The sequence below is a fragment of the Saccopteryx leptura genome, chromosome 1, assembly GCF_036850995.1.
Source record: "Saccopteryx leptura isolate mSacLep1 chromosome 1, mSacLep1_pri_phased_curated, whole genome shotgun sequence".
Lineage (NCBI taxonomy): Eukaryota > Metazoa > Chordata > Mammalia > Chiroptera > Emballonuridae > Saccopteryx > Saccopteryx leptura.
The window spans coordinates 42,497,369-42,524,776 of NC_089503.1; the positions used below are offsets into that span (position 1 = coordinate 42,497,369).

Below are 27,408 nucleotides of genomic sequence, written 5' to 3' on the forward strand. Positions count from 1 at the left end.
CAAAATCTCCAACTACTAATACATACCAGTAAGTCAGCTAAACCAAAGACTAATATCTAAAGAGGTATGGAAGAGAATAGTATAAATTAAACACAGAACCAATACTTTCTAAAAGAGATGAAAAGAATACTATTAATCACTTTATAAGAAATAATATTAACTCACAAGTGTGCAATACTCACAAAAACTGGAATTCCTTAGGTCCATAAATAATTTTAAGCAACAATTGTTTTTACAGTGATATAAATGATAATAACTGGCTGGATCCAGACCATGAGGTACAGTGTGTCCGGATTAATATCCATCCATTACTTATTCATGCCTAAAAAAGCATTTTAAGAAATTTCTCTAAGTTCTCCTCCAACTACTTTCCGATTTAACCACAGTCCACCCTAGGAGACGCTCTGTCTTATCACAATTTCTGGGCACAGAAACAATAATAAATATTCTGACCATTTTATAATATTTTCTACAATTTAAACAATAAAGCTAGGAATCCTTCTCCATCTCTAAAAAAAAGGTAGCATTACTCTGTCAAGTGACTTTGGGGAGGAGGAGTTAAGCTGAATATAAACAGAACTTTTCTTGATTGCTACATTTAATTTGGGGATCCACGATTTAAGAAAAAAATCTGAAATACGTAGGGAGGAATATGCAATGATTACTTAAAAATTTGTAAAGTGACAACTAAGAGTTTAAAAATTATGAATGTTAAAAGAAAGTTTAAAATTATGAGGTGTTATAGTGAATTGGTTCACACAGACACTTTAAGCATGCATTCCTGTACTACAGAGGTAGGAAAGTTAAACACTATCATTCCCAACACCCCTTGTAGCTAGGGTTCCAGGTATGGTGGGTCCAACTGTCAGATGCACTCACTTGAGACTTCCACTCAGAACGGAGTTCAACAGGGAGGGAGGCAGCACGTGAAGTATCCAGTTTTGCCAACACAAGGCACAGCAGCTGTGGTGTGATTCTGGAGCTGACAACTGATCACATCTTCCAAATCCCAGTGGCCAGCTTCGTGACTGTTCCAAAAGCAGCAGCCCTCTCTTGTGATGTAGTTCCTAGAAGCTCAGCCTACGTTCTGTTTCTTCAGCCTTCTCAAAGATTTTGTGAGCTATCTCTACCTCTTAATCAAACCCATCTGGCTTAATAGTTAAAGAAGATTCCATTACCTACAACCAAGAATCTTGACCTGTACAGAATTTGGTAGCTAGAGGTAAGGTAGAGCAGGTAAGAGGACCTTACATATGAAGTAGGCTGAGTTGAGGAGGTAGGGCTTTGGGCCATGAGACCTTATGCCAACTGAAGCGAAGGTATCAGAGAGAGTGGCGGCAGAACTTCAGAATGCTAGCAAGTGGGGGGCTCCCTCTGCCTCCTCTTAGCAAAGTCCCACAAGGCAGATACGACTCAGGCTAAGGTTAACAAGTCTGCAGAGATGGAAAGGTATAGAGCTTTGCTGAGGGAATTGTTCTCTGTCTACAAGACAAACTGAAAAAGTCCCACACCTGGAGCCCTGAATTACTGCAAAAGTCAACTATTACTGTACTCCATAAGAAAAGGTTCTGAGGAAGCTGCTAAAACTTCCTCAACCTTATTTATTTATTTATTTATTTCTTATTTATTCATTTTTAGAGAGGAGAGAGAGAGGGAGAGAGAGAGACAGAGAGGGAGAGAGAGGAGAGAGAGACAGAGAGAAGGGGGAGGAGCTGGAAGCATCAACTCCCATATGTGCCTTGACCAGGCAAGCCCAGGGTTTCGAACCAGCGACCTCAGCATTTCCAGGTCGACGCTTTATCCACTGCGCCACCACAGGTCAGGCTTCCTCAACCTTTTTTAAGAAACTTCCCTTAAAAACTTTCTACCAAGTAATGAGAGGCATCCTAAGGAAAAAGATCACCTAGAGACTGTTGTCATCCCACTCAATCCTATAGTGTAAAATAGTCCCAAGTAGGTGCCATTCATTTAAGACCCCAGGGGAGAGAGAGAACACAGAAGCCAGCAAGTAAAGATGGATTCTTTGTCAAAAATTAACTATGTCTTGACAAGATCTCATGCTAATAATGGAAGAAAACAGACCAGAAACTTACTAAGTTTTTAGGGAACTGCTTTGCCAAAAAGCAAAGGCTCTAAACTTGGCCTACAACTGTCTAAAACAATCCCCAAGCTCCCAAACCCAAAATAACAGGAAGTGAAGTGCCAAGACAGGCCCTCCTCCAAGAAGAGCACCCTTTCCAATGCCCACTTGGATATGTACTTAAAAATTAATGGATACCGGTTGGTTAGAGCAGTAGTCCCCAACCCCCGGGGCCGTGGACCGGTACCAGTCAGCAGAGAAAGAAAAAATAACTTACATTATTTCCGTTTTATTTATATTTAAGTCTGAACGATGTTTTATTTTTTAAAAATGACCAGATTCCTTCTGTTACATCCGTCTAAGACTCATTCTTGACGCTTGTCTTGGTCACATGATACATTTATCCGTCCCACCCTAAAGGCCGGTCCGTGAAAATATTTTCTTTTTTTTTCAGAGACAGAGAGAGAGTCAGAGAGAGGGATAGATAGAGACAGACAGACAGGAATGGAGAGACATGAGAAGCATCAATCATCAGTTTTTCGTTGCGCATTGCAACACTTTAATTGTTCATTGATTGCTTTCTCATATGTGCCTTGGCCGTGGGCCTTCAGCAGATCGAGTAACCCCTTGCTCGAGCCAGCAACCTTGGGCTCAAGCTAGTGAGCTTTTTGCTCAAACCAGATGAGCCCGTGCTCAAGCTGGAGACCTCGGGGTCTCAAACTTGGGTCTTCCGCATCCCAGTCCGACGCTCTATCCACTGTGCCACCACCTGGTCAGGCCCTGTGAAAATATTTTCTGACATTAAACCGGTCCCTGGCCCAAAAAAGGATGGGGACTACTGGGTTAGAGCATCATCCTGAAGCAGAGGTTACCGGTTCGATCCCCAATCAGGACATATACAGGAACAGATCAATGTTCCTGTCTCTCTCCTCCTTCCTCTCTCGCAAAAAAAAAAAAAAAAAAATTTTTTAATTAATTGACAATAAAGACTTCCTAGAGGGCAATGCCAAAGGCCCCTGACGACATTAGATAAGGGGAGAAAAACAGGGAATATATTTATGGACAGGTAGAGAGACCTTGCTATGGGTCAGTGACTGCTATGTCTCCCATTTCCCCTTTTCAAAAAGGTTGATTTTATTGCAGTTATCCTGTACCCGTCCTACTATTATGCATATGGTGCCCAGGGGGCAGACAGCTTGCTTTTTAGTTTGTAGGTAGTCAGAGATATCATAGTCTTTGAGCTATATGCAATAATGGATTGGATTTTGGTGGTTCCATTTTGAGGTAAGGGGAGTTTTCTATGTTTCAGTATACATAGATATTTAGGTAGCCAACAAGGCTGTCTGGGCTAAAATTAGAAGTTGCCTGCCAAACATTCCCTCTTCCCATCTTTCTTAGTTTAAAAATCCAAACTTTTAGCTAGTCACATTGCTATAAGGATTTCTCAGCTTCCCTAGCAGCTATTAATAGATGGCCATGTAACTCAGTTTGGGTCAACAAGATGCAAGGTCAAATGCTCTGTAGTTTTCCAGGAAAATTGCCTTAAGGAAGCTGATTCAACTGGAGAAAGTTTCCTTACTTGCCCTTCCCGTCTGCCTCCAAAAGCAATCTTGGACAGTGAGGATGCAGTAACTTGAGGACAAAAACCATGCACTGAAGATAGCAGAGCAGAAAGATAGGAACCTGGACACCACCTACCTACAGATTTATTTTATATCTTTTATAAAATAATAGGAAAATTCCTATTTAGTTTAAACCACTGTTATCTTTTAATTTTTTTGTTATATATAGCAAACCTCATCTTAAATGATAGCATATAAAGCAAAAATATGAATAAAAAATGACCAGAAGTGGTAGCAAAAGCTATTCAGTAGAAGAATTTCTAGCAGTTCAGGAAAGTAGAAAAAAGTTATCAAGGAACACTGGGCAATGTAATGATTTTCTCAGAATTATGAATATCAAAGAGACTTTTATTAAGAGGGGAGTAATAAGCACTCATAAAAGAACATCTACCTTCATGAATAAGTGAGAGCAATTATTTTAAAAGCAACAGACAGAGCTTAGTGACTGATAGTTTCATTAAGTTATGGCGTAAGACCACTTAATGAAATCTCGGAAGGAGAGCAAAGAATAAAAGGGGAAGCATGAGAGTGAGAGCAGATACTGACGCTTCCTTTCTGGTTTTGGTAGACCTCAACCTTTAAATATCTATGTATCCAGAAAAAAATGTGTTCTCATTAAAAAATATCTTCCTTTATTCCATATATGCATTTAAAATATTTATTGAGTAGAGAAAATGGAAGGGAGGAAAAAAGATGACACAGATGTTGATTTTACAGTTTTCTTCCAAGTTCTGGTAGACTTCAGACTTTAAATAACTGTTCAAAAAAAAAATAGAGAGACTCATTTTAAAGGCATCTTCCTTTATTCTGAATCTTCTTATACATAATATTTGTTTTAAAATATGCTTAGCTATTCACAGATTACAATTTTTAAAAGCACAATCAACACAGACAAATTCAGGAGCTTAGAAATACTCAGCATATCATTCTACTTCTAAAAGTTATAATCGAAGACTCTGAAAGCTAAGTGAGATCTGGATGTTTGCCCTTGTCTTCATATTTTGGGAAATTAGGCAGCATGCTGGCTTGTGTTTGTATGAAGAATAACAGCCTCTTACATAAATCTTCCATATAAAATGGATCAGAAAAGCCAAGGTCTCTCCACCAAGACCACATAACCTTTAGTGTGGAACAGCTTAGAATACTGAAAGATACATTTGAAAAGACCATGTACCCACATTGAGTTACCATAGCAGAATTTACTTTAGCTATTCAACTTGAGGGTTAGTAATTAAGACTTGGTTCAAGAACCAGCACATCAGAAGGAGGAAGCAGCCCTGTCCGATTGGCTCAGTGGTAGAGCGTCGGTCCGGCATGTGGATGTCTTGGGTTCAATTCCCAGTCAGTGCACACAAGAAAAGTGCTCATTTGCTTCTCTACCCCTCCCCCTCTTGCCTCTCTCTCTCTCTCTCTCTCTCTCTCTCTCTCTCTGTTTCTCTTTCTCTTCCCCTCCTGCAGCCATGGCTCAATTGGACTGAGTTGGCCTCAGGCACTGAGGATGGCTCCATGGCCTCTGCCTCAGGTGCTAAGAAGAGCTTGGTTGCTGAGCTACCAAGCAACACTCCACATGAGCAGAGCATCAACCCCTAGTGGGCTTGCTGGGTGGATCCTGGTCAGGCACATGCAGGAGTCTGTCTCTGCCTCCCCTCCTCTCACTGAATATATATTAAAAGAAAAAGGGAGGAAGCAGCAGCTACAAACTTGGCCAGGTCTAGCACTAGAAGCACCAAACTAAATCATTTCAGTGAAAGACAAGGAGACCTCTTTTCCTATAACTTCTAAAAACACTCATCCCATGAGCCCCAACTTTGTAAATGCCTACAACATTAAATACCTAAGACTTCTGGTATCAAGCAACATGAAGAGGCTGGTGCCTCTATGTGAAATGCATCATGGGATTCTCAGCCTCATGATCTCCAACAGATAGGTCTGTGTGTCTCTGATCTTTCTTGGGAATCCATTCCCTATCACACAGATCATTTTATACAACTATATGCCTTACCTGGGGTGATCACCCCAACAGTCTAAATCACTACCTCTTCCCATAGTGCCCTGGTTGAGAGGATGTGGCTGGGACTAATCTCCAGTGTGATGACTAACACATCCATAGCTCTTGAGAAAGGTCTGTGATCCAAATCTTGCCAAACTGAGAGCCATTTCCAAACACTTTTAATGGGTCCATTCCAATCTAAACAGACCAGTTATTTACCCTTTTCTATAAAAAGAATTTCCTCTACCTTTCATCATTTTCTGAAATTCCTGTCCTCTGACACACTGCAGTATCAAGGGCAGCCATCGTACCTCTGGTGGAAGCAGAGCCAGATAGTTTTCCTTGGGTCCTAGTCTGTCCCAATTTCATTTAGCTCCACAAAAGTACTCCAACTAAAGTCAATACCATGTAAAAAATTTCTGTTCCCCAATGACCATCTTTATTTCTTACACAAAAAAAGAAACGACATTTAAGAGCATGACATCAGCAAGACTGGTGGACTAGGAGGTCCTAGCACTTGTACCTCCAGCAAAACAATGATTAACAGCTCTTGCTGATTGATGAAAATAGCTCTGTGAGAGCTCTGAAGTACAATGCAGGAGCTACAGCAATCCAGGGGGACACAGAAATCAAAGATGACCACAAAGAAAAGCACAGGCAGCATTTTACCTGTCAGCTCCATTGCCACACAGCTTGCTGCCAAAAGGGATCCACCCAGCTGTGACCTCCCATTTATCGAGAAGGAGAACAGAAGACCCCAGCCGCTTTCACCACCAAGGACCCAAGCAGCCCTCATTGCTGTCAGGGACACTCAAAGCTTTTACCACTAAGGATTCCCTCAGTCTTTGCTTAAACTAATCTCAGCTGATGAAGCTGCCCAGAATCCATGCCACTGAGAAACCAATGCTGTGACTTCAACCATAGTGGCCCTGGCCCAGTGCATGAACACCCATACCCTCGATGGCTAAGTATGAATAAAATGGACATTGATGGGTTTCAAGCAAAGGTTTTACAGTACTATCCAAGGTAGTGCAGGCCATAAGGACCTGCTACTAACACCCCAGAATTAAAGAGCCCCAAACAAGCCTGCTTTATTTAACCTGGTTTGGAGACATTTTGAAAGCCATGATTCAAAGATTATAATGAGAAAAAGCTGACCTGCAATTGCTTCACACAATGGTTAGGGAGGTGAATCAAGATGAAGCTGACAAAAGGACCAGGGTCCCTTGACTAGACTCCTCACTAGGGACCCAAAGCCTTTGCATCACAGTGGTTAAAATGGTCAGGAGGTAGAGAAGTTTCTGAACTCCTTGACATGGGAACCGCATGAACTGTGGTACAAAAATCTACTGGCGAAGCCCTGATACGGGATACAATTACATTGAGAGAACATAAAGGTGGTTTTCCATCGAAAGGGTTTAATGTTTAAGCAGGCTTATGCAAAATAACTTGTGCCTACTTTACCTGAATGTTTTACAGGAATGTATAGTCTGTCTGGCTGGAGAACACTTACCTACCAAGTGATGTAAAACTAAAACTGTTAATAAAGTCAGAATGGAGGCTAAGGTTAAGAAAAAACAAAAAACAAATAAAAGAAAACTTAAAAACACATTCCCTGAGAATATCAATAATTGATTAAAAAGAATTATAAATAATGTTGAAATAAATCACTTCATAAATATGGCTATCAAATTATATAACTTTTGAAATGTACAGATGCATAAAAACTTTGGAGGCATTTTCATTTTTCTGTAATACAAGTTGCTATATTTCCACGATATAGAAAATAGTCTAGATATTAATAATTGAAAATTATATTTATAATAAATGTAGATTTCAATTTATTCAGCTCTTCCTTAAACAAACAAATAAGCAAACAAAATTACTTACGTGGCTCGAACTTTGAATCTCCGCCAGGCCTAGATGGAGAAATTTCCTGTTGTAATTTTCTTTGTTCCATCTGCTGTATGACCTGGAGAATGGAAAAAGAATATTTTACAAGGAAGTATTATTTGATTTTCTCTGACATGTGACCTTTGACAAATCACAACAAACTAACTGAAAATTATTTTCCAAAATAAGACATTGAAATTCTGAAATTTAGATTTTCAACAAAGCAGTTTTTTTACATTGGATTTTGTTTTTATTATCAAACAAGTATGAGCAATTCCAGAGTAAGTGACTTTTTATCTCCTATAGTGAAAGGATCATGCTTTTTAACTGTAGATTAAATATGTTAAATTTGTATTTAAATTTAACTGTATTTAAGATAAAGTGTTATCAGTATAATACTTCAGACTCTGAGAAGTCTCAAAAGATATATCAATGTCCTTATTTTATTTTTTTTTAATTTAGAAATTAAATTTAATGGGGTGAAATTGATCAATAAGAGTACATAGGTTTCAGATAAGAGTCTTAAAAATACCAACATTTAATTTGTATAGTTAGGCCCTGGCCAGTTGGCTCAATGGTAGTGCATCAATCCAGCCTATGGGTGTCCTGGGTTCAATTCCCAGTTAGGGCACACAGGAAAAGCACCCAACTGCTTCACACCTCCCCCTCTTGCTTTTCTCTCTCTCTCTTTCTCTTCCTCTCTATCCACCACTCTCCTGCAGCCATGGTTCAATTGGAGCAAGTTGGCCCCAAGCACTGAGGATGGCTCCATGGCCTTCACCTCAGAAGCGAAGAGCTCAGTTGCTGAGCAATGGAGCAATGCCCCAGATGGGCAGAGCATCGCTCCCTGGTGGGCTTGCCGGGTGCATCCTGATTGGGTGCATGATGGAGTCTGTCTCTGCCTCCCCTCCTCTCACTGAATAAAAAAATAAATAAATAAAATAATAATGATTTGTATAGTCAATAGTACTCTAAAATATCACAACAACACAGGCTTTTAGCAAAGAGCCTAAAATCCTTTTTAATGCCACAATCCTTTTACAAAATAGCACCTGATGATATTCCAGCTTCTGAGCCTCGAGTTGGTCATGCTGACGCTGTAGCTCTTCTTTTTGTTTCTGAAGCTCATCTGCTTTTTTCTTAAGTTCATTTTCTTGTAAAGAGATAATATTTTCATATTCTTTCAGTTCTTCCTCTGTGAAAAACTGTTGCTGATCTAACGTCTAAAAGAAAAAAAATAAAGGATAATCTTAGAAATACAACCAGAAGGTCTGTCTGATTCAGCTTTAAAATACTATGACTAGCAACATACAAAAGAATATAGTAGTATTATAAGTTTTGAGTAAGAAAGAAGAAAAAAGCTCACTAGCTTGGACCCAAGGTTATGGATCGATCAAGGGGTTACTCGGTCTGCTGAAGGCCCACGGTCAAGGTACATATGAGAAAGCAATCAATGAACAACTAAGATGTCGCAACGAAAAACAAATGATTGATGCTTCTCATCTCTCCGTTCCTGTCTGTTTGTTCCTGTCTATCCCTTTCTCTGACTCTCTCTCTGTCTCTGTAAAAAAAAAAAAAAAAAAAAAGGAAAATAAAAGAGCATATTTTTATGTACTCTTCTGAGCAAAAAAAAAAAACCTAAAGACTAAGGAGATTGCTTATGTGCAGAACAAGGGGCAAAATGGAGTGGAAAGGACAAAGGTAAGGAAAGGAAATCACACTCCTCTGAATATACTTTTTGTACAGTTTTGACTTCCATAAACAGTTAATGTTTTACATGCTCAAAAATCAAGTAAATAAGTAAAATCCATGAGGATAAAAAAAATTCCCCTATGGGCCCTGGCCGGTTGGCTCAGTGGTAGAGCGTCGGCCTGGTGTGCGGGGGACCCGGGTTCGATTCCCGGCCAGGGCACATAGGAGAAGCGCCCATTTGCTTCTCCACCCCCCCCTCCTTCCTCTCTGTCTCTCTCTTCCCCTCCCGCAGCCAAGGCTCCATTGGAGCAAAGATGGCCCGGGCGCTGGGGATGGCTCCTTGGCCTCTGCCCCAGGCGCTATAGTGGCTCTGGTCGCAGCAGAGCAACGCCCCAGAGGGGCAGAGCATCACCCCCTAGTGGGCAGAGCATCACCCCTGGTGGGCGTGCCAGGTGGATCCCGGTCAGGCGCATGCAGAAGTCTGTCTGACTGTCTCTCCCTGTTTCCAGCTTCAGAAAAATACAAAAAAAAAAAAAAAGAAAAAATTCCCCTATGAATACAAACAGAAACAATACTTTTATCTTTAGTGAATAAAATAATTGACAGAAGAGAGAGGGAAACCAAGCCAAGAAACTTTTTTTTTTTAGAGAGGGGGGAGAGAGGGGGGGAGAGAGAGAGAGAGAGAGAAGAGAGAGAGAGAGAAGGGGGCAAGAAGCTTCAACTCTCATATGTGCCTTGACCAGACAAGAGCAGGGTTTTGAACCAGAAACCTCAGCATTTCAGGTTGATGCTTTATTCACTGTGCTACCACAGGTCAGGCCCCAAGAAACTTCTGATCACAGTATTTGGGCTACATGTTCTCAGGTTAAAAACAAACAAACAAAAAATCTAAACAAATCTTAAACTCTTGGTTTGTAGAGGCATGGATTAGCAATTCTAAACTGTTTTATACATCCTAGGCCTGAGCAAATAAAAAAATATGATTGTGGAAAATGAGAGCCAGTTCTTGTATGAACTATAGAAAGAAGAAAGGATAAAATGTTGTATTGGAACTGAATGAAGGTGTTAGATAGAAATTTAAGAAGATAATGTGAGAAGGGGTAGCAGGCCTGCAGATAGACCACACCTAGGGAACACAGACGCCACACCCATTGGACTCCAGTGGCCAAAACCTTCTTTTACACAGACAAAATGAGAAGGCAGAGAAATGAAACACAAATTAATCAAGAGAAATCCCCAGAAAAGGACCTAAATGAGTCAGATATAACCAAATAACCAGATGCAGAGTTTAAAATAACGATTGTAAGGATGCTCAAAATCTTAAAACAACAATAGATGCTCATTACAAACACCTAAATAAAGAGATAGCAAATAAAAAAAGGACATTGAAATAATAAAAAAGAATCAGTCATGCCCTGGCCAGTTGGCTCAGTGGTAGAGCGTTGGCCTGGCGTGCAGGAGTCCCGGGTTCAAATCCTGGCCAGGGCACACAGGAGAAGCACCCATCTGCTTCTCCACCCCTCCCCCTCTCCTTCCTCTCTGCCTCTCTCTTCCCCTCCCGCAGCCAAGGCTCCATTGGAGCAAAGTTGGCCCGGGCACTGAGAATGGCTCTGTGGCCTCTGCCTCAGGCGCTAGAATGGCTCTGGTTGCAACAGAGCGACACCCCAGATGGGCAGAGCATCGCACCCTGGTGGGCGTGCCGGGTGGATCCCTGGATCCCGGTCGGGCGCATGCAGGAATCTGTCTGACTGCCTCCCCGTTTCCAACTTCAGAAAAATACAAAAAAAAAAAAAAAAGAAGAATCAGTCAGAAATGACAAATATAATAGCAGAAATGAAGAACACAATGGAAGGAATTAAAAACAGGATGGATGAAGCTGAGAATCGAATCGCAAATTAGAGGACAAGATAAATGAAGGCACAGAAGCGGAGCAGAAAAAAGAAAAGAGACTCAAAAAGTCTGAGAAAACTCTTAAGAGAGCTCTGTGACAACATGAAGAGAAATAACATCCGCATCATAGGGGTTCCTGAAGAAGAAGAGAAAGAACAAGGGATAGAGACTTTGTTCAAACATATCATAGCTGAAAACTTCCCTCAATTAAGGCAGGAAAACATCTCACAAGTTCAAGAAGCACAGAGAACTCCATTAAAGAGAAACCCAAACAAATCTACACCAAGACACATCATAATTAAAATACCAAAGCTAAGTGATAAAGAGAAAATATTAAAAGCTTCTAGAGAAAAAAAGGCTATCACCTACAAAGGAGCCCCCATAAGGATGACTTCTGACTTCTCAACAGAAACACTTGAGGCCAAAAATGAATGGCAAGAAATATTCAAAGTAATGCAGAACAAGAGCCTACAACCAAGACTTCTTTATCCAGCAAAGCTATTGTTTAAAATTGAAGGAGAAATAAAAAGCTTTCCAGACAAAAAAAAAAAACTCAAGGAATTCACTACAACCAAACCAATGCTGCAAGAAATGCTAAGGGGCCAGTTGTAAACAGATCAAAGGGGAAAAAGAATATAGCAAAAGAAGAATACAGTTTTAAAGAATAAAATGGCAATAAACAACTACATATGAATAATAACCTTAAATGTAAATGGATTAAATGATCCGATCAAAAGACATAGGGTGGCTGCGTAGATAAGAAAATAGGACCCATACATAGCCTGTCTACAAGAGACACACCTTAAAACAAAAGATGCACATAGACTGAAGATAAAAGGATAGAAGAAATATTTTACGGAAATGAAAAAAACGCTGGGGTACCAATACTTATATCAGACATAATGGACTTTAAAACAAAGTTATAGTAAGAGATAAAGAAGGTCACTACATAATGATAAAGGGAGCAATCCAACAGGAAGATATAACCATTATAAATATCTACGCACCTAATATAGGAGCACCTAAATATATAAAGCAGACTTTGATGGATTTAAAGGGTGAGATCAACAGCAATACTATAATAGTAGGGGATTTCAATACCCCACTAACATCACTAGATAGATCCTCAAGAAAGAAAATTAACAAGAAACAGCAGACTTAAAGGACACACTAGATCAACTCGATTTAATAGCTATCTTCAGAACCTTTCACCCTAAAGCAGCAGAATATACATTCTTTTTAAGTGTTCATGGTACATTCTCTAGGATAGATCACATGTTAGGGCACAAAAGCGGCCTCAACAAATTTAAGAAGATTGAAATCATATTGAGTACTTTCTCTGATCACAATGGCATGAAACTAAAAATCAACTACAACAGAAAAACTGAAAAATACTCAAACACTTGGAAACTAAATAGCATGTTATTAAATAACGAATGGGTTAACAATGAGATCAAAGAAGAAATAAAAAATTTCCTAGAAACGAACGATAATGAGCATACATCAACTCAAAATTTATGGGACACTGCAAAAGCAGTCCTGAGAGGGAAGTTCATAGCATTACAGGCATAACGTAAAAAACTAGAAAAAGCTCAAATAAACAACTTGACCCTGCATCTAAAAGAACTAGAAAAAGAACAGCAAGTAAAGCCCAGAGGTAGTAGAAGGAAGGAAATAATAAAGATCAGAGCGGAAATAAATGACATAGAGGCTTAAGAAACAATACAGAGGGTCAATGAATCCAGGAGCTGGTTCTTTGAAAAAGTAAACAGGATTGATGAACCTTTAACCAGACTCACCAAGAAAAAAAGAGAGAGGACTCAAATAAATAAAATTAGAAATGAGAGTGGAGAAATAACAACTGACACAACAGAAATACAAAATATTGTAAGAAAATACTATGAAGAACTGTATGCCAAAAAACTAGACAACCTAGATGAAATGGACAAATTCCTTGAAACATATAATCTTCCAAAAATTAATCTGGAAGAATCAGAAAACCTAAACAGACTGATTACAACAAATGAGATTGAAATAGTTATCAAAAAACTCCCGGCCCTGGCCGGTTGGCTCAGCGGTAGAGCGTCGGCCTGGCGTGCAGGGGACCTGGGTTCGATTCCCGGCCAGGGCACATAGGAGAAGCGCCCATTTGCTTCTCCACCCCCACCCTCCTTCCTCTCTGTCTCTCTCTTCCCCTCCCACAGCCAAGGCTCCATTGGAGCAAAGATGGCCTGGGCGCTGGGGATGGCTCCTTGGCCCCTACCCCAGGCACTAGAGTGGCTCTGGTCACGGCAGAGTGATGCCCCGGAGGGGCAGAGCATCGCCCCCTGGTGGGCAGAGTGTCGCCCCTGGTGGGCATGCCGGGTGGATCCCGGTCGGGCACATGCGGGAGTCTGTCTGACTGTCTCTCCCCATTTCCAGCTTCAGAAAAATACAAAAAACAAACAAACAAACAAACAAAAACTCCCAAAAAAGAAAAGTCCTGGGCCTGATGGCGTCACAAGTGAATTCTACCAAATGTTCAAAGAAGAACTAACTCCTATCCTTCTCAAGCTCTTTCAAAAAATTCAAGAGGAGGGAAGACTTCCAAGCTCCTTTTATGCGGCGAGCATAATTCTGATTCCAAAACCAGGCCAAGACAACACAAAGAAAGAAAATTAGAGGCCAATAACCCTGATGAATTTAGATGCTAAAATCCTCAACAAAAATATTAGCAAACCAGATCCAGCAATATATGAAAAAAATCATACACCATGATCAAGTGGAGTTTACTCTTGGGAAGCAAGGCTGGTACAATATTAGCAAATCAATCAGTGTGATTCATCACATAAACAAAAGGAAGGAGAAAAACCACATGATACTTTCAACAGATGCAGAAAAAGCATTTGATAAAATCCAGCACTCATTTATGATCAAAACTCTCAGCAAAGTAGGAATACAAGGAACATACCTCAACATGATAAAGGCCATCTATGACAAACCCACAGCCAACATCATACTCAATGGGCAAAAATTAAAAGCAATCCCCTTAAGATCAGGAACAAGGCGGGGTGCCCCCTTTCACCACTTATTCAACATAGTTCCGGAAGTCCTAGCCACAGCAATCAGACAAGAAAAAGAAATAAAAGGCATCCAAACTGGAAAACAAGAAGTAAAACTATTATTATTTGCAGATGATATGATATTCTATATAGAAAACCCTAAAGTCTCAGTCAAAAAATTACTGGACCTGATAAATGAATTCAACAAGGTGGCAGGATATAAAATTAATACTCAGAAATCAGAGGCATTTTTATACACAACAATGAACTGTCAGAAAGAGAAATTAAGGTAGCAATCCCCTTCATCATTGCAACCAAAAAAATAAGGTACCTAGGAATAAATTTAACCAGGGAGATTAAAGACTTGTACTCAGAAAATTATAAAACATTGATAAAAGAAATCATAGAAGATACAAACAAGTGGAGGCATATACCGTGCTCATGGTTAGGAAGAATAAACATCATTAAAATGTCTATATTACCCAAAGCAATTTATAAATTCAATGCAATACCGATTAAAATACCAATGACTTACTTCAAAGATATAGAACACACACACAAAAAAAAGATATAGAACACATATTCCAAAATTTTATATGGAACCAAAAGAGAACACGAATAGCCTCAGCAATCTTGGAAAGGAAGAATAAAGTGGGAGGTATCACACTTCTGGATATCAAGTTATACTACAAGTGCTCGCTTCGGCAGCACACATACTAAAAAAGTTATACTACAAGGCCATTTTACTCAAAACAGCCTGGTACCGGCATAAGAACAGGCATATAGATCAATGGAACAGAACAGAGAACCCAGAAATAAACCCACACTTTTATAGACAACTGATATTTGACAAAGAAGGTAAGGGCATACAATGGAGTAAAGACAGCCTCTACAACAACAAATGGTGTTGGGAAAATTGGACAGCTACCTGCAAAAAAATGATACTAGACCACCAACTTACACCATTCACAAAAATAAACTCAAAATGGATAAAAGATTTAAATATAAGCCGTAAAACCACCTGACCTGTGGTGGCGCAGTGGATAAAGCGTCGACCTGGAAATGCTGAGGTCGCCGGTTCGAAACCTTGGGCTTGCCTGGTCAAGGCACATATGGGAGTTGATGCTTCCAGCTCCTCCCCCCTGTCTCTCTCTCCTCTCTCTCTCCCTCTCTCTCTCTCTCTCTCCCTCTCTCTCCTCTCTAAAATGAATTAATAAAATAAAAATTAAAAAATAAAATTAAATTTAAAAAAAATAAGCCATAAAACCATAAGCATCTTAGAAGAAAACAAGGCAGTAAGCTCTCTGACGTCTCTCGTAGCAATATAGACATTTGCCGATTTATCTCCACAGGCAAGTGAAATAAAAGACAGGATAAACAAATGGGACTATATCAAACTAAAAAGCTTTTGCATAGCTAAAGACAATAAGAACAGAATAAAAAGACAAACTACACAATGGGAGAACAATTTTGACAATACATCTGATAAGGGGTTAATAACCAAAATTTATAAAGAACTTGTAAAACTCAATACCAGGAAGACAATCAAATCAAAAAATGGGTGAAAGAAATAAAAAGACACTTCTCCAAAAAGGACATACAGATGGCCAATAGGCATATGAAAAAATGCTTAACATCACTAATCATTAGAGAAATGCAAATTAAAACCACAATGAGATATCACCTCACACCAGTCAGAATGGCGCTCATCAACAAAACAACACAGAATAAGTACTGGTAAGGATGTGGAGAAAAGGGAACCCTCCTGCATTGCTAGTGGGAATGCAGACTGGTGCAGCCACTGTGGAAAACAGTATGGAGATTCCTCAAAAAATTAAAAACCGAACTGCCTTTTGACCCAGCTATCCCACTTTTAGGAATATACCCCAAGAACACCATAGCACTGTTTCAAAAGAAGAAATGCACCCCCATGTTTATGGCAGCATTGTTCTCAATAGCGAAGATCTGTAAACAGCCCAAGTGTCCATCAGTGGACGAGTGGATTAAAAAGCTTTGGTACATATATACTATGGAATACTACTCAGCCATAAGAAATGATGACATCGGATCATTTACAACAACATGGATGGACCTTGATAACATTATACTGAGCGAAAGAAGTAAATCAGAAAAAACTAAGAACTATATGATTCCATACATAGGTGGGACATAAAAATGAGACTCAGAGACATGGAGAAGAGTGTGGTGGTTATGGGGTGGGGGGGAGGAAAGGGAAGGGATTGGGGTAGGGGAGGGGCACAAAGAAAACCAGTTAGAAGGTGACGGAAGACAATTGGACTTTGGGTGATGGGAATGCAGCATAATCAAATGTCAAAATAACCTGGAGATGTTCTCTCTGAACATATGTACCCTGATTTATCAATGTCACCCCATTAAAATTAATAAAAATAAATTTAAAAAAAGATAATGCGAGGCCCTGGCTGGTTAGCTCAGTCAGTTAGAGTGTCATCCTGAAACACTAAGGTTGCAGGTTCAATCCCCACTCAGGACACATGGGGGAACTGACCAATGAATGCACACTTAAGTGGAACAACAAATGAATGCTCCCCTCTCTCTCTTTCTCTCCCTTCCTCTGTCTAAAATTAATTAATAAAGAAAAAAAGATAGTGTGAACTCATGAGTTTCAGTATATTTATATATTGATAGCTAAATACATAAAAATGAATAAAATATACGTAGAGGGTCTCTATATATGTGTGTGATATATGTATATACACATAACATAAATAAATAAAAACATATTTTAATTCCCCAGCTCTGTTATCTGACCAGACCTAGAAGCAAGTACAATTCAGTAGCAAGTACCCAGATCCTTCTGGTCTATAATATCAATCTCCACTTAAAAAAAAAATCCAAAACAGTGTTACTCAGAAAAATGGCTGATTCCAGAGGTGGAACAGAGAAGGAACAAGATGAGACTTCAATATGTTGTGCTAAATAGCAAGAAGGTCCTTAAGGAATGATAGGGACTAGCCAGAGGCCACAAAAACCAGTTGAGGAAATTTCCACTAGCCAAATATGGAACAATTTGAGCACCGAATAAATGATAGAAAGGATTCAGGCTTACTGACTAACACAAGAAGCCATGAGTCTACAGTGATATTCACAGATAGAGAAGGGGAAAGGGATAGCTTTTTCTTACAAAGGAAGACAACTAATAAATGCAGAAGGAATGGTGATTAGAAAATCACCCTTTGTCAATAGTCACATTAACAATTGATGCTGACCAGAATCACCAATGGGTGCTAAAACTAGTAGATAATAAGTCTCAAAGTATATCCTTAAAAATACATTTTAAAAAACAAAAACAGAACACTTATTTTTTATTAGTGGAGATGTAAATTAGTACAATTATTTCAATATACTTTACAAAGTATATGAATAGTTTAAAAATATTCCCTTGGTCCTGGTAATGCTACACTGAGAATCTATTCTATAAAATAACCCTAAACACATGAAAAACTTTATATAAAAAGGTGTTTATGGCAGCACTTTTTTTTTTGACAGAGTCAGAGAGAGAGAGAGAGAGACAGACGGACAGGAAGGGAGAGAGATGAGAAGCATCAATTCTTCGTTGCAGCACCTTAGTTGTTCATTGATTGCTTTCTTATATGTGCCTTGATGGGGCAGGGGGTGGGGGGACTACAGCAGAGCGAGCAACCCCTTGCTCAGGCTAGCAACTTTGGGCTCAAGCTAGCAACTTTTGGGCTCAAGCCAGCAATGATGGGGTCATACCATGCTCAAGCCAGTGACCCTGTGCTCAAGCCGGTGAGCCCGCGCTCAAACCAGCAACTTAGAGGTTTTGAACCTGGGTCCTCCGTGTCCCAGTCTGATGCTCTATCCATTGCGCTACTGCCTGGTCAGGCTAGGGCAGCACTATTTAAAATAATAGTAAAAGACCAATGATAACCTGAATGTCTAATCCTGAAAAAATAGTTAAGCACCCCAGAGGTGTGAAAATAATGCTTATAAATAGTATTTGGAAAGACTTCTTATATGATGTAGAGTGAATTTTTTTCTTTAAGCTGACTTCTGATGCAATATGCTCTGTTTGACAAGATATCTTTTAAATTTCGAAAGTTAAAATAGTAATTTTACAGTGTGATAGATACTCCTTAACTAAATAATCAAAGTTAACATTGCCAATTATGGGAATAATCAGCAGCAAATGTCTCCTGATACTTCATGATGTCCTAATACTTAGCATGACTTCAGTTATATTCCTACCAAAAGTGGGAATAATAAGAAAACAGCAGACACACTCAAACTATTGGATATTTGATTAAATAGCTAGTCTACACTCTTTTGAAATATCAATACCATGAGACACAATAACTCAGGAACTATTTCAAGTTAAAGGAGAAAAAAAAACATTAAAACTAAATTCAGGCCCTGGCCAGTTGGCTCAGCAGTAGAGCGACGGCCTGGCGTGTGGGGGACCCGCGTTCGTTTCCCGGCCAGGGCACATAGGAGAGGCGCCCGTTTGCTTCTCCACCCCCCCTCCTTCCTCTCTGTCTCTCTCTTCCCCTCCCGCAGCCAAGGCTCCATTGGAGCAAAGATGGCCCGGGCGCTGGGGATGGCTCCTTGGCCGCTGCCCTAGGCGCTAGAGTGGCTCTGGTCGCAGCAGAGCGACGCCCCGGAGGGGCAGAGCATCGCCCCCTGGTGGGCAGAGCGTCGCCCCTGGTGGGCATGCCGGGTGGATCCTGGTCGGGCGCATGCGGGAGTCTGTCTGTCTCTCCCCATTTCCAGCTTCAGAAAAATACAAAAAAAAAAAACTAAATTCAATGCACTATCTTGGGTTTTCCTTTGTTATAAAAGACAATATTGGGGAAATTGACAAGAATCTCAAAGTCTATAGATTAGAGTATCCTGTGTGTGGAATTGATCATTTTACTTTGATTATGTAAGATAAATCCTTGTTTGCAAGAAATGCACATTTGCGTATTTAAAGTTAAAGCAGTATCCTATGCAACTTATTTTCAAAAATAATTATGTTATATAAAATATATATGTACACATACACACAGACTTAAAATATAGGTCCTAGCTGGTTGGCTCAGTGGTAGAGTGGTGGCCAGGCATGTAGATGTCCCAGGTTTGATTCCTGGTCAGGGCACACAGGAGAAGCAACAATCTGCTTCTCCACCCCTCCTCCTAACCCTCCTCTCTCTACCTCTCTCTCTTCTCCTCCCACAGCCATGGCTCAACTGGTTCCAGCACACTGCTCCCAGCGCTGAGGATGGTTCTGTGGAGCCTCCACCTCAAGGGCTAAAAAGAGCTCAGTTACCAAGAGCAACGGCCCCAGATGGTCAGAACACACCCAGTTGAGTAGGGGGCTTGCGGGGTGGATCCGGTGAGGGGAAATCTTGTCAAAGTGTATTCTTTCTTCAAACTAGGTTGGTTAGTGCCTCTTAACCACTCTTATAAAGGTATGTATCCACTCATTTACACACAGTAAGCTTATCAGTATACCTTTCTGGAGCAATTTAGAAACTAAAAAATGTTCATAAACTTTGAGAATAGTTCTATTCCTAGGAATTTAATCTCAGGAAAATCACAGATGCCACAAATGTATGAACAAATGGATAGTTATAATAGTGTTATTTATTACAGTAAAAAAAAAGTGGAATGGATCTGGAATGCCTAAATCTACAGGAATGGTTATATAAATTATACTAAAACCACACAACTGCATGCAAAGTAGTCATTTTTAATATCATGGTTTTTGAGGAATGGCACTGGAAAATGTTCATGAAATATTGATAAATATTTAAAAACCAGAATTCCACAAACATACAAAGTCATTTATACTTTATACTGTATTTTTAAAATATATAGCTATGACTTGATATAAATATGTAAATTAAAAATGGGACTGCACACTATACACTGCATGCTATACATGCATATTCTAAATACATAAAGTATTTCTAAATTGTCATAAACAATATATAATTTTAGTGTCTACTTCTAGGTGGTAGAATTACAGGTAACTTAATTTATTCTGTAAATGTATTTATATTTCTAACTTTTAAGAATGAACATTATTTTACAATTTTTAAAAGACTTCTAATTGTGTGCAATGTGATTACAAATAAGAGTTCAATTGCAACAAGCTTTCCAAGAAATCAAGTTCATTATTTTATTTTAAAGTGACATTTTATATGAAAAGCCAAAATGGTCAGACAATACATGTCAACATAATGGGGAATAAAAGTTAAAGGTTGAATAGACTGATGTAGAATTTCTTGAACCATACATCCCATCTCAAGTAGGTTCTATTACCTCCCAGTTTTCCGGCTCCAAGAATTCCTTTTTTTCTGTAGCTTTCAAAAACTCGTCTAAAGTCACCAACCGGTCTTTGTTAGAATCAACCTGATTAAAGGAAAATGTAGTGAAATCAAATAATTCTTTCTCATATTATTTAGACTCTAGAAACTGTCTTCTAATAGATGCGACCACATGAACATACAGCAGTTAGGGCTCACCTAACAGCCACGAACACTGAGAGGAAAAACAAAACAGAACACTTGACATCATACTAGAATCAGAAAATAGCTATTAGCCCTGGCTGGTTGGCTCAGTGGTAGAGTGTCAGCCTGGCGTGCAGGAGTCCCGGGTTCAATTCCCGGCCAGGGCACACAGAAGAAGTGCCCATCTGCTTCTCCATCCCTCCCCCTCTCCTTCCTCTCTGTCTCTCCCTTCCCCTCCCGCAGCCAAGGCTCCATTGGAGCAAAGTAGGCCCGGGCGCTGAGGATGGCTCTGTGGCCTCTGCCTCAGGTGCTAGGATGGCTCTGGTTGCAACAGAGCAATGCCCCAGATGGGCAGAGCATTGCCCCTGGTGGGCGTGCTGGGTGGATCCCAGTGGGGCGCATGCGGGAGTCTGTCTGACTGCCTCCTCATTTCCAACTTCAGAAAAATACAGAAAAAAAAAAAAGAAAATAGCTATTTTTCTCTTCTATGTAATTTGAATTTGAAAATACAGTAAAATATCTTTATCCCTGATGCCCCCAAAGATCACCAAATTTAAGTTGCTAATCTGATTGGTTAGGTTAGTATTGTTTTTCTTCCTCACCACACCATGTAAAAATCCCTCTTTAGGCCAACTGTTTGGGCTAGAAAAATAATCTTTCCAGTAAGAGGACTGTTTATACAAGAGTAAAGGAGTTTAAGTTAAAATGCTTTCAACATTTTTTTCTTAAATAACAAACAACTAAGTAAATCAAAGTGAAAGTTTACAACCTCTCCAAACCTCCAATGGCTCTTGTAGACTATGGCAAATTCAGTTACAACAATAATGGCCAAGAAATTCATCTGATACCTGGGATGCTAGCAGTCAACAGAAATCCCAGTTCATCAATATCAGGTGAAAATCGCTGAAGCAAAGCAGTGGGCTTTAGCTACCCTGCTTATGATGTCTGTATCAGTTTTCAGCTAGGTGGATGCGGGCGGAGGTGGGGAAATGGGGACAAAAAGAGACATTATTAGGGGCAGGGGGTGCACAATGCAGTGGGCAAATGGTGGTTTGTTGAGCTGTACAGTTGAAATCTGTATGGTTTTGTGAACCAACGTCATACCAATAAATTCAGTTTTTTAAAAAAAGAACAAAAGGATGTTTTATAGCTAATGTGCAGCAGCATCTTAATCTTTCAAAATATTTTAAAAGAGTTACAAAATAATTTTATTTACAGTAAGGGAATCTACTCTCTGGATCAAAAATACAAAATTCAATTAAATACCTATTGTGTATATTTGTCTTCCATTTTGTGGTAAGATTTATTCCAACAACTTGAATAATCCACAGAAGTAACACATATTAAACTTTTAAAATATACCTCATTCATTACATGTTCCCTCATTCTAAGCCGCTCTTCCTCCATTTCTACCATATCGTCCTCTTCATTTTTGGGGTCATATACTTTCTCCAACTAAAAAGAAAAATATTAAACCAACATAAAAGAAAGAAAGATAACAGAAGGAAAAAAAAAGAGGGAGCAAAACAAATAATGAACTCATTTACCTCTTTAGTAAATAGGGCTTCTAATTCTTGTTCATCGAGGAAACCATCATTATTGACATCTAAAGTTTCCAATGTAAAAAACTGATTTTAATGCCTTAGAAAATAATTAAATATAACTATTTACAAATAATTTGAAAAAGTAGTACTGACATGAAGCATCAATATGCTAAACAAAGAGATTTCTTCTCTTGCCTGACCAGGCGGTGGCGCAGTGGATAGAGCATCGGACTGGGATGTGGAGGACCCAGGTTCGAGACCCCGAGGTCGCCAGCTTGAGCGCGGGCTCATCTGGTTTGAGCAAGGCTCACCAGCTTGAGCCCAAGATTGCTGGCTTAAGCAAGGGGTCACTCGGTTTACTGTAGCCCCCCCCCTCAAGGCACATATAAGAAATCAATCAATGAACAACTAAGGAGCTGCAATGAAGAATTGATGTTTCTCATCTCTCTCCCTTCCTACCTGTCTGTCCCTTTCTCTGACTCTCTCTGTCTCTGCCACACACAAAAAATAAGATTTCTTCTTTTTTATGAAGCCTTAGATCCGTCCAACTGATAACAATTCACTTATTTATAATTCATCCTAGTTTTTAAAAAAATATATATCAAACAATTATTTCCAAAAATATAAAGTAAAGGAATATTCTATAAAAGTAAATTTTAATATTATAGCATATCGCCTCTTAGTTATAACCTACCTAATCACAGAAATACTTTCATTTCACAGAGAATCTTGTAATAAGTCATGTAATGACTTAAGAGTAAAAGCAGGTATAAAGACGCAGCTACTGGGCCCGGCCAGTTGGCTCAGTGGATAGAGCATCAGCCCGGTGTGTGGACGTTCCAGGTTCGATCCCTGGTCAGGGCACACATAAGAAGCGACCATCTGCTTCTTTTCCCCTCCCTTTGCCCCGTCTCTTTCTTCCCCTCTCACAGCCAGTGGCTTGACTGATCCAAGCCTTGGCCCCAGGCGCTGAGTTGATTCCAGCATTGGCCCCAGATGGGTTTGCCAGGTGGATCCCGGTCAGGGTGCATGCAGGAGTACGTCTCTCTATCTCCCCGCCTCCCACTTGAAAAAAAAAAAGAAAGAAAGAAAGAAAAGACACAGCTACTGACCTAAAATATTTTTTACTGCAATCTCAGCAATAAAGACTACCCTAGAGAAAAAACCCTAGAAATATTTACTACCAATAGGAATCAATTGCAGACCTGGGCAGAAACATTAAGAGTAAAGCAACTACAATTTTTCAAACAGCAGATATAAATATTAACATCTGTATCACATATGTTACCATGTAATCTGAAAAATGTCTTGGGGTCAAAGTCATTGGGATCCAGTCCATCGGTCTCTTCCCATACCTCTTTTAGCTGATCTTTGCTTCCCTGTGAATCAATTAAAAAAAAAACACACACACTTAAAACAAAATATAATATTTGTGTATATACTCAAAATAAAATAAAAATTTGAGGAACTTTGCAGAATTAAGAATCAAAATTTAGGCCCTGGCCGGTTGGCTCAGTGGTAGAGCGTCGGCCTGGCGTGCAGAAGTCCCGGGTTCGATTCCTGGCCAGGGCACACAGGAGAAGCGCCCATTTGCTTCTCCACCCACCTCCCCCTCTCCTTCCTCTCTGTCTCTCTCTTCCCCTCCCGCAGCGAGGTTCCATTGGAGCAAAGATGGCCCAGGCGCTGGGGATGGCTCCTTGGCCTCTGCCCCAGGCGCTAGAGTGGCTCTGGTCGCAACAGAGCGACACCCTGGAGGGGCAGAGCATCGCCCCCTGGTGGGCATGCCGGGTGGATCCCGGTCGGGCGCATGCGGGAATCTGTCTGACTGTCTCTCCCCGTTTCCAGCTTCAGAAAAATACAAAAAAAAAAAAAGAATCAAAATTTAAGTACCAAAAACTTATGATAAAATTCTACTATCTTGTACAAAGAGGTATTATCATCTAATTATAATTTCAATAGTCATTATCCTTACGGGATGATTAACTTTGGGGTGATTCTCATGCTTTTTCTTCATTTCTTCAAATTTAGATTCTTCTTCTTTTCTTTTTTCTTCACTCAGTGTTTTTAAGTATTCTCTCCTCTCATGTTCCTTCATCATTTCATATTTTTTAAATTCTTCATGTCGAGTCTTATCATAGTGTTCCAGATCACTTGTAGCCTATAATGTTAATATTTACACTAAATAAAAATATGTGTTTGAAAAATATAAATAAAGCCATTCTTGCACATAAGCATATTTTCTAACAGAAAACAGTATAGAAAGTCCAAGAAATACTAAGTGTTGACCTGGAATGCTGAGGTCACTGATTCTAATCCCTGGGCTTGCCCAATCAAGGCACATATGAGAAGCAACTACTACAAGTTGGTGCTTCCTGCTCCTCTCATCCCCCTCCTGTCTCTTTTACTCTCCTCTTTCTCTAAAACAAGAGAAAAAAATCAATAAATAAAAAATACTAGACTCCTCTTTTTAAAATTCTACCATTTTATTTCAATCATTATTATTACCAGAAATTCAGGCATTCAAAGAAACTAAAAGTTAGGAAGTTCCTCATAATTAAGTAATATATAAACTGATTTAAAAAAAAAGAAGGAAGGGAACTGTAACAAATCTGTACAGTAGAAAGCTACATTAGTGTCTAACCACTTAATCTCATAACATTAAGACAAGAACATTTAGTTTGGTAACTTGGTATGGTACAATATGAAAGTATCAAACTCTTACCTAAAATCCCTGAAGCCAGATGAATTTCTGAATTTTCTTTTTTTTTTTTTAAAGATTTTATTTATTGATTTTACAGAGAGAGTACGGGGACAGGGAGTGAGAAGTATCAACTCATAGTTGCTTCACTTTAGTTGTTCATTGATTGCTTATCTTATGTGCCTTGACCAAGCAAGCCCAGGGTTTTAAACCAGTGACCTCAGCATTCCAGGTTGACGGTTTATCCACTGCACCACCACAGACCAGGCTCAGAATTTTCTATCAAGTAATATTTGACATGGAAGTCAAGGATACTCAACAGAGAAAAGACCATCTCTTCAATAAATGGTGCTGGGAAAATTGGATATTCACATGTAAAAGAATGAAACTAAACACCTTACACCACTCAGAGAAATTAACTCTTAAGTGCATGAAAGACTTAAATGTAAGACCTGAAACCATAAAACTCTTAGAAGAAAACATAGGGAAAAAATTTCTTGACATGGGTTTTGGCAATGATTTTTAAATATGACACCTAAAGCACAAGCAACAAAATAAAAAACAAGTGGCACTACATTAAACTAAAAAGCTTTTGTACAGCAAAAGAAATGATAGGCTAAATGAAAAGACAACCTATGGACTAGAAGAAAATATTTGCAAATCATATATCTGACAAGGGGTTAGTATCTAAAATGTACTCGGGTTACAACACAGTTCCATTCCTACAACACTAACGTAACCCAAACTTTGGTATAAGTCAAACATACCTAGCCTAACACAAATAGAACACTTGCACTTTTAACAGTCCAAAATGGCGTGGTAAGTGTACTGGGAGGACACCAACTTCCTCACTCATATGCCGTGTTACTGCGTATTCTTCTGCCACACATGACCAAACAAGTTTGCCCACTTAGTCCGCAAGTATGATGCTAACAGCGTAAGCCGAAACATTCATGTCTCAATTTTTAAAGTTTTAATGGGAGTGAGTGTCGTAAACTCAAAACATCATGTCAAAACTATTGTAACCTGAGGACAGCTTGTACATAAAGAATTCATAAACTCAACAGCCAAAAAAAAAAATAATCCAATTTAAAAATGGGCAAAGGGCCTGAACAGAAATTTTTCTGAAGAGGATATTCAAATGGCCAACAGGTATATGAAAAGGTACGCATCATCACTAATCACTAGGGAAATGCAAATAAAAACCACAATGAGATATTACCGCATGCCTTTTAGAATGGCTATGATCAAAAAGAGATAGATGCTGGTGAGTGTGTGGAGAAAAGAGAACTCTTATGCACTGTTGGTGGGATTGTAACTTGGTGCAACAATGGAAAACAGTAAGGAGGATCCTCCAAAAATAAAAAACTGGGCCCTGGCCAGTTGGCTCAGCAGATAGAACACTGGCCTGGCATGCAGATGTCCCAGGGTTTAATCCCCAGTCAGGGCACACATGAGAAGCAACCAAATGCTTCTCTTCCCCTCCCTCTGCCCCTTCTCCCTTCCCCTCTTCCAGCCAGTAGCTTGCTTGGTTTAAGCGTGGGCCCCAGGAGTTGAGAATAACTCAATTAGTCCAAGTGTCTGCCTCAGGTGCTGAGGATAGCTCAGTTGATTCAAGCATTGGCCCCAGACAGGGGTTCCCAGGTGGGATCCTGGTCGGGGCACATGCAGGAGTCTGTCTCTAATTCCCATCTCTCATTTAAAAATTAAATTAAAAATAGAACTACCACATAATCCAATAGTTCCACTTCTGGGTGTATATCCAAAGGAAACAAAATCACTATGGCAAAGAGATATCTGCAGCCCCATGTTCAATGCAACATTATTTACGATAAACAAGAGATGAAAACAACCTAACTATCCATCAATTTGGCCATAAAAAAGAGGGAAATCCTGCCATTTGTGACAACATGGATGGAACTTGAGGGCCTTATGCTAAGTGAAATAAGCCATACAAAGACAATACTATATGATCTCATTTATGTGTGGAACTTTTAAAAAAAAACTAATTTCTTAGAAAAAGAGATCAGAAGCAGAGGATAGGGGAATTGAGTGAAGATGGTCAAAGGGAACAAATTTCTAGTTATGAGTAAGTCCTGGGGATATAATGTACAATATAATGACTACAGTTAACAGTGTTGTATGGTATATTTGAAAGTTGCTAAGAGAGTTTATCAAGAGAAAAAAAAACTGTTTAACTTCAGAAGGTGATGGATGTTAAATAAACTTATTTTGGTAATCATTTTGCAGTGTCAAGTCATTATGCAGTACACCTTAAACAGTGTTACATGACAATTATATCTCAATAAAACTGAAAGCAAAAAATAATAATTTTCTAGACTTTTTTTAGAAAAGGAATATAGCACATATGCCACATTATGAAACATCCCTGCAGAGTCTATAATCAAATAGAATAGTACTTCTTTAGCAAAATGTATGAATACTCACACTAGGTATGCTAAAT

At 39.4% G+C, this 27,408-nt stretch overlaps 1 protein-coding gene across 4 annotated transcripts in view; it reads right to left on the reverse strand.

Moving 5' to 3' along the window:
• Window positions 1–4,346: 4,346 nt before the first annotated feature.
• The window catches only part of NUCB2 (nucleobindin 2), a 56,763-nt gene continuing 33,701 nt past the window's right edge, over window positions 4,347–27,408 (reverse strand). For all 4 annotated transcript variants that reach the window (XM_066365210.1, XM_066365180.1, XM_066365201.1 and 1 more), the window contains 8 exons: window positions 24,219–24,404; window positions 23,535–23,625; window positions 22,250–22,308; window positions 22,065–22,157; window positions 20,515–20,604; window positions 8,638–8,808; window positions 7,583–7,664; window positions 4,347–4,458 (listed from right to left, as the gene is read on the reverse strand). In XM_066365210.1, coding sequence (XP_066221307.1) covers window positions 4,451–4,458; window positions 7,583–7,664; window positions 8,638–8,808; window positions 20,515–20,604; window positions 22,065–22,157; window positions 22,250–22,308; window positions 23,535–23,625; window positions 24,219–24,404 — 780 coding nt within the window. In that variant the 3' untranslated portion in view covers window positions 4,347–4,450. The remainder of the gene's footprint in view (window positions 4,459–7,582; window positions 7,665–8,637; window positions 8,809–20,514; window positions 20,605–22,064; window positions 22,158–22,249; window positions 22,309–23,534; window positions 23,626–24,218; window positions 24,405–27,408) is intronic.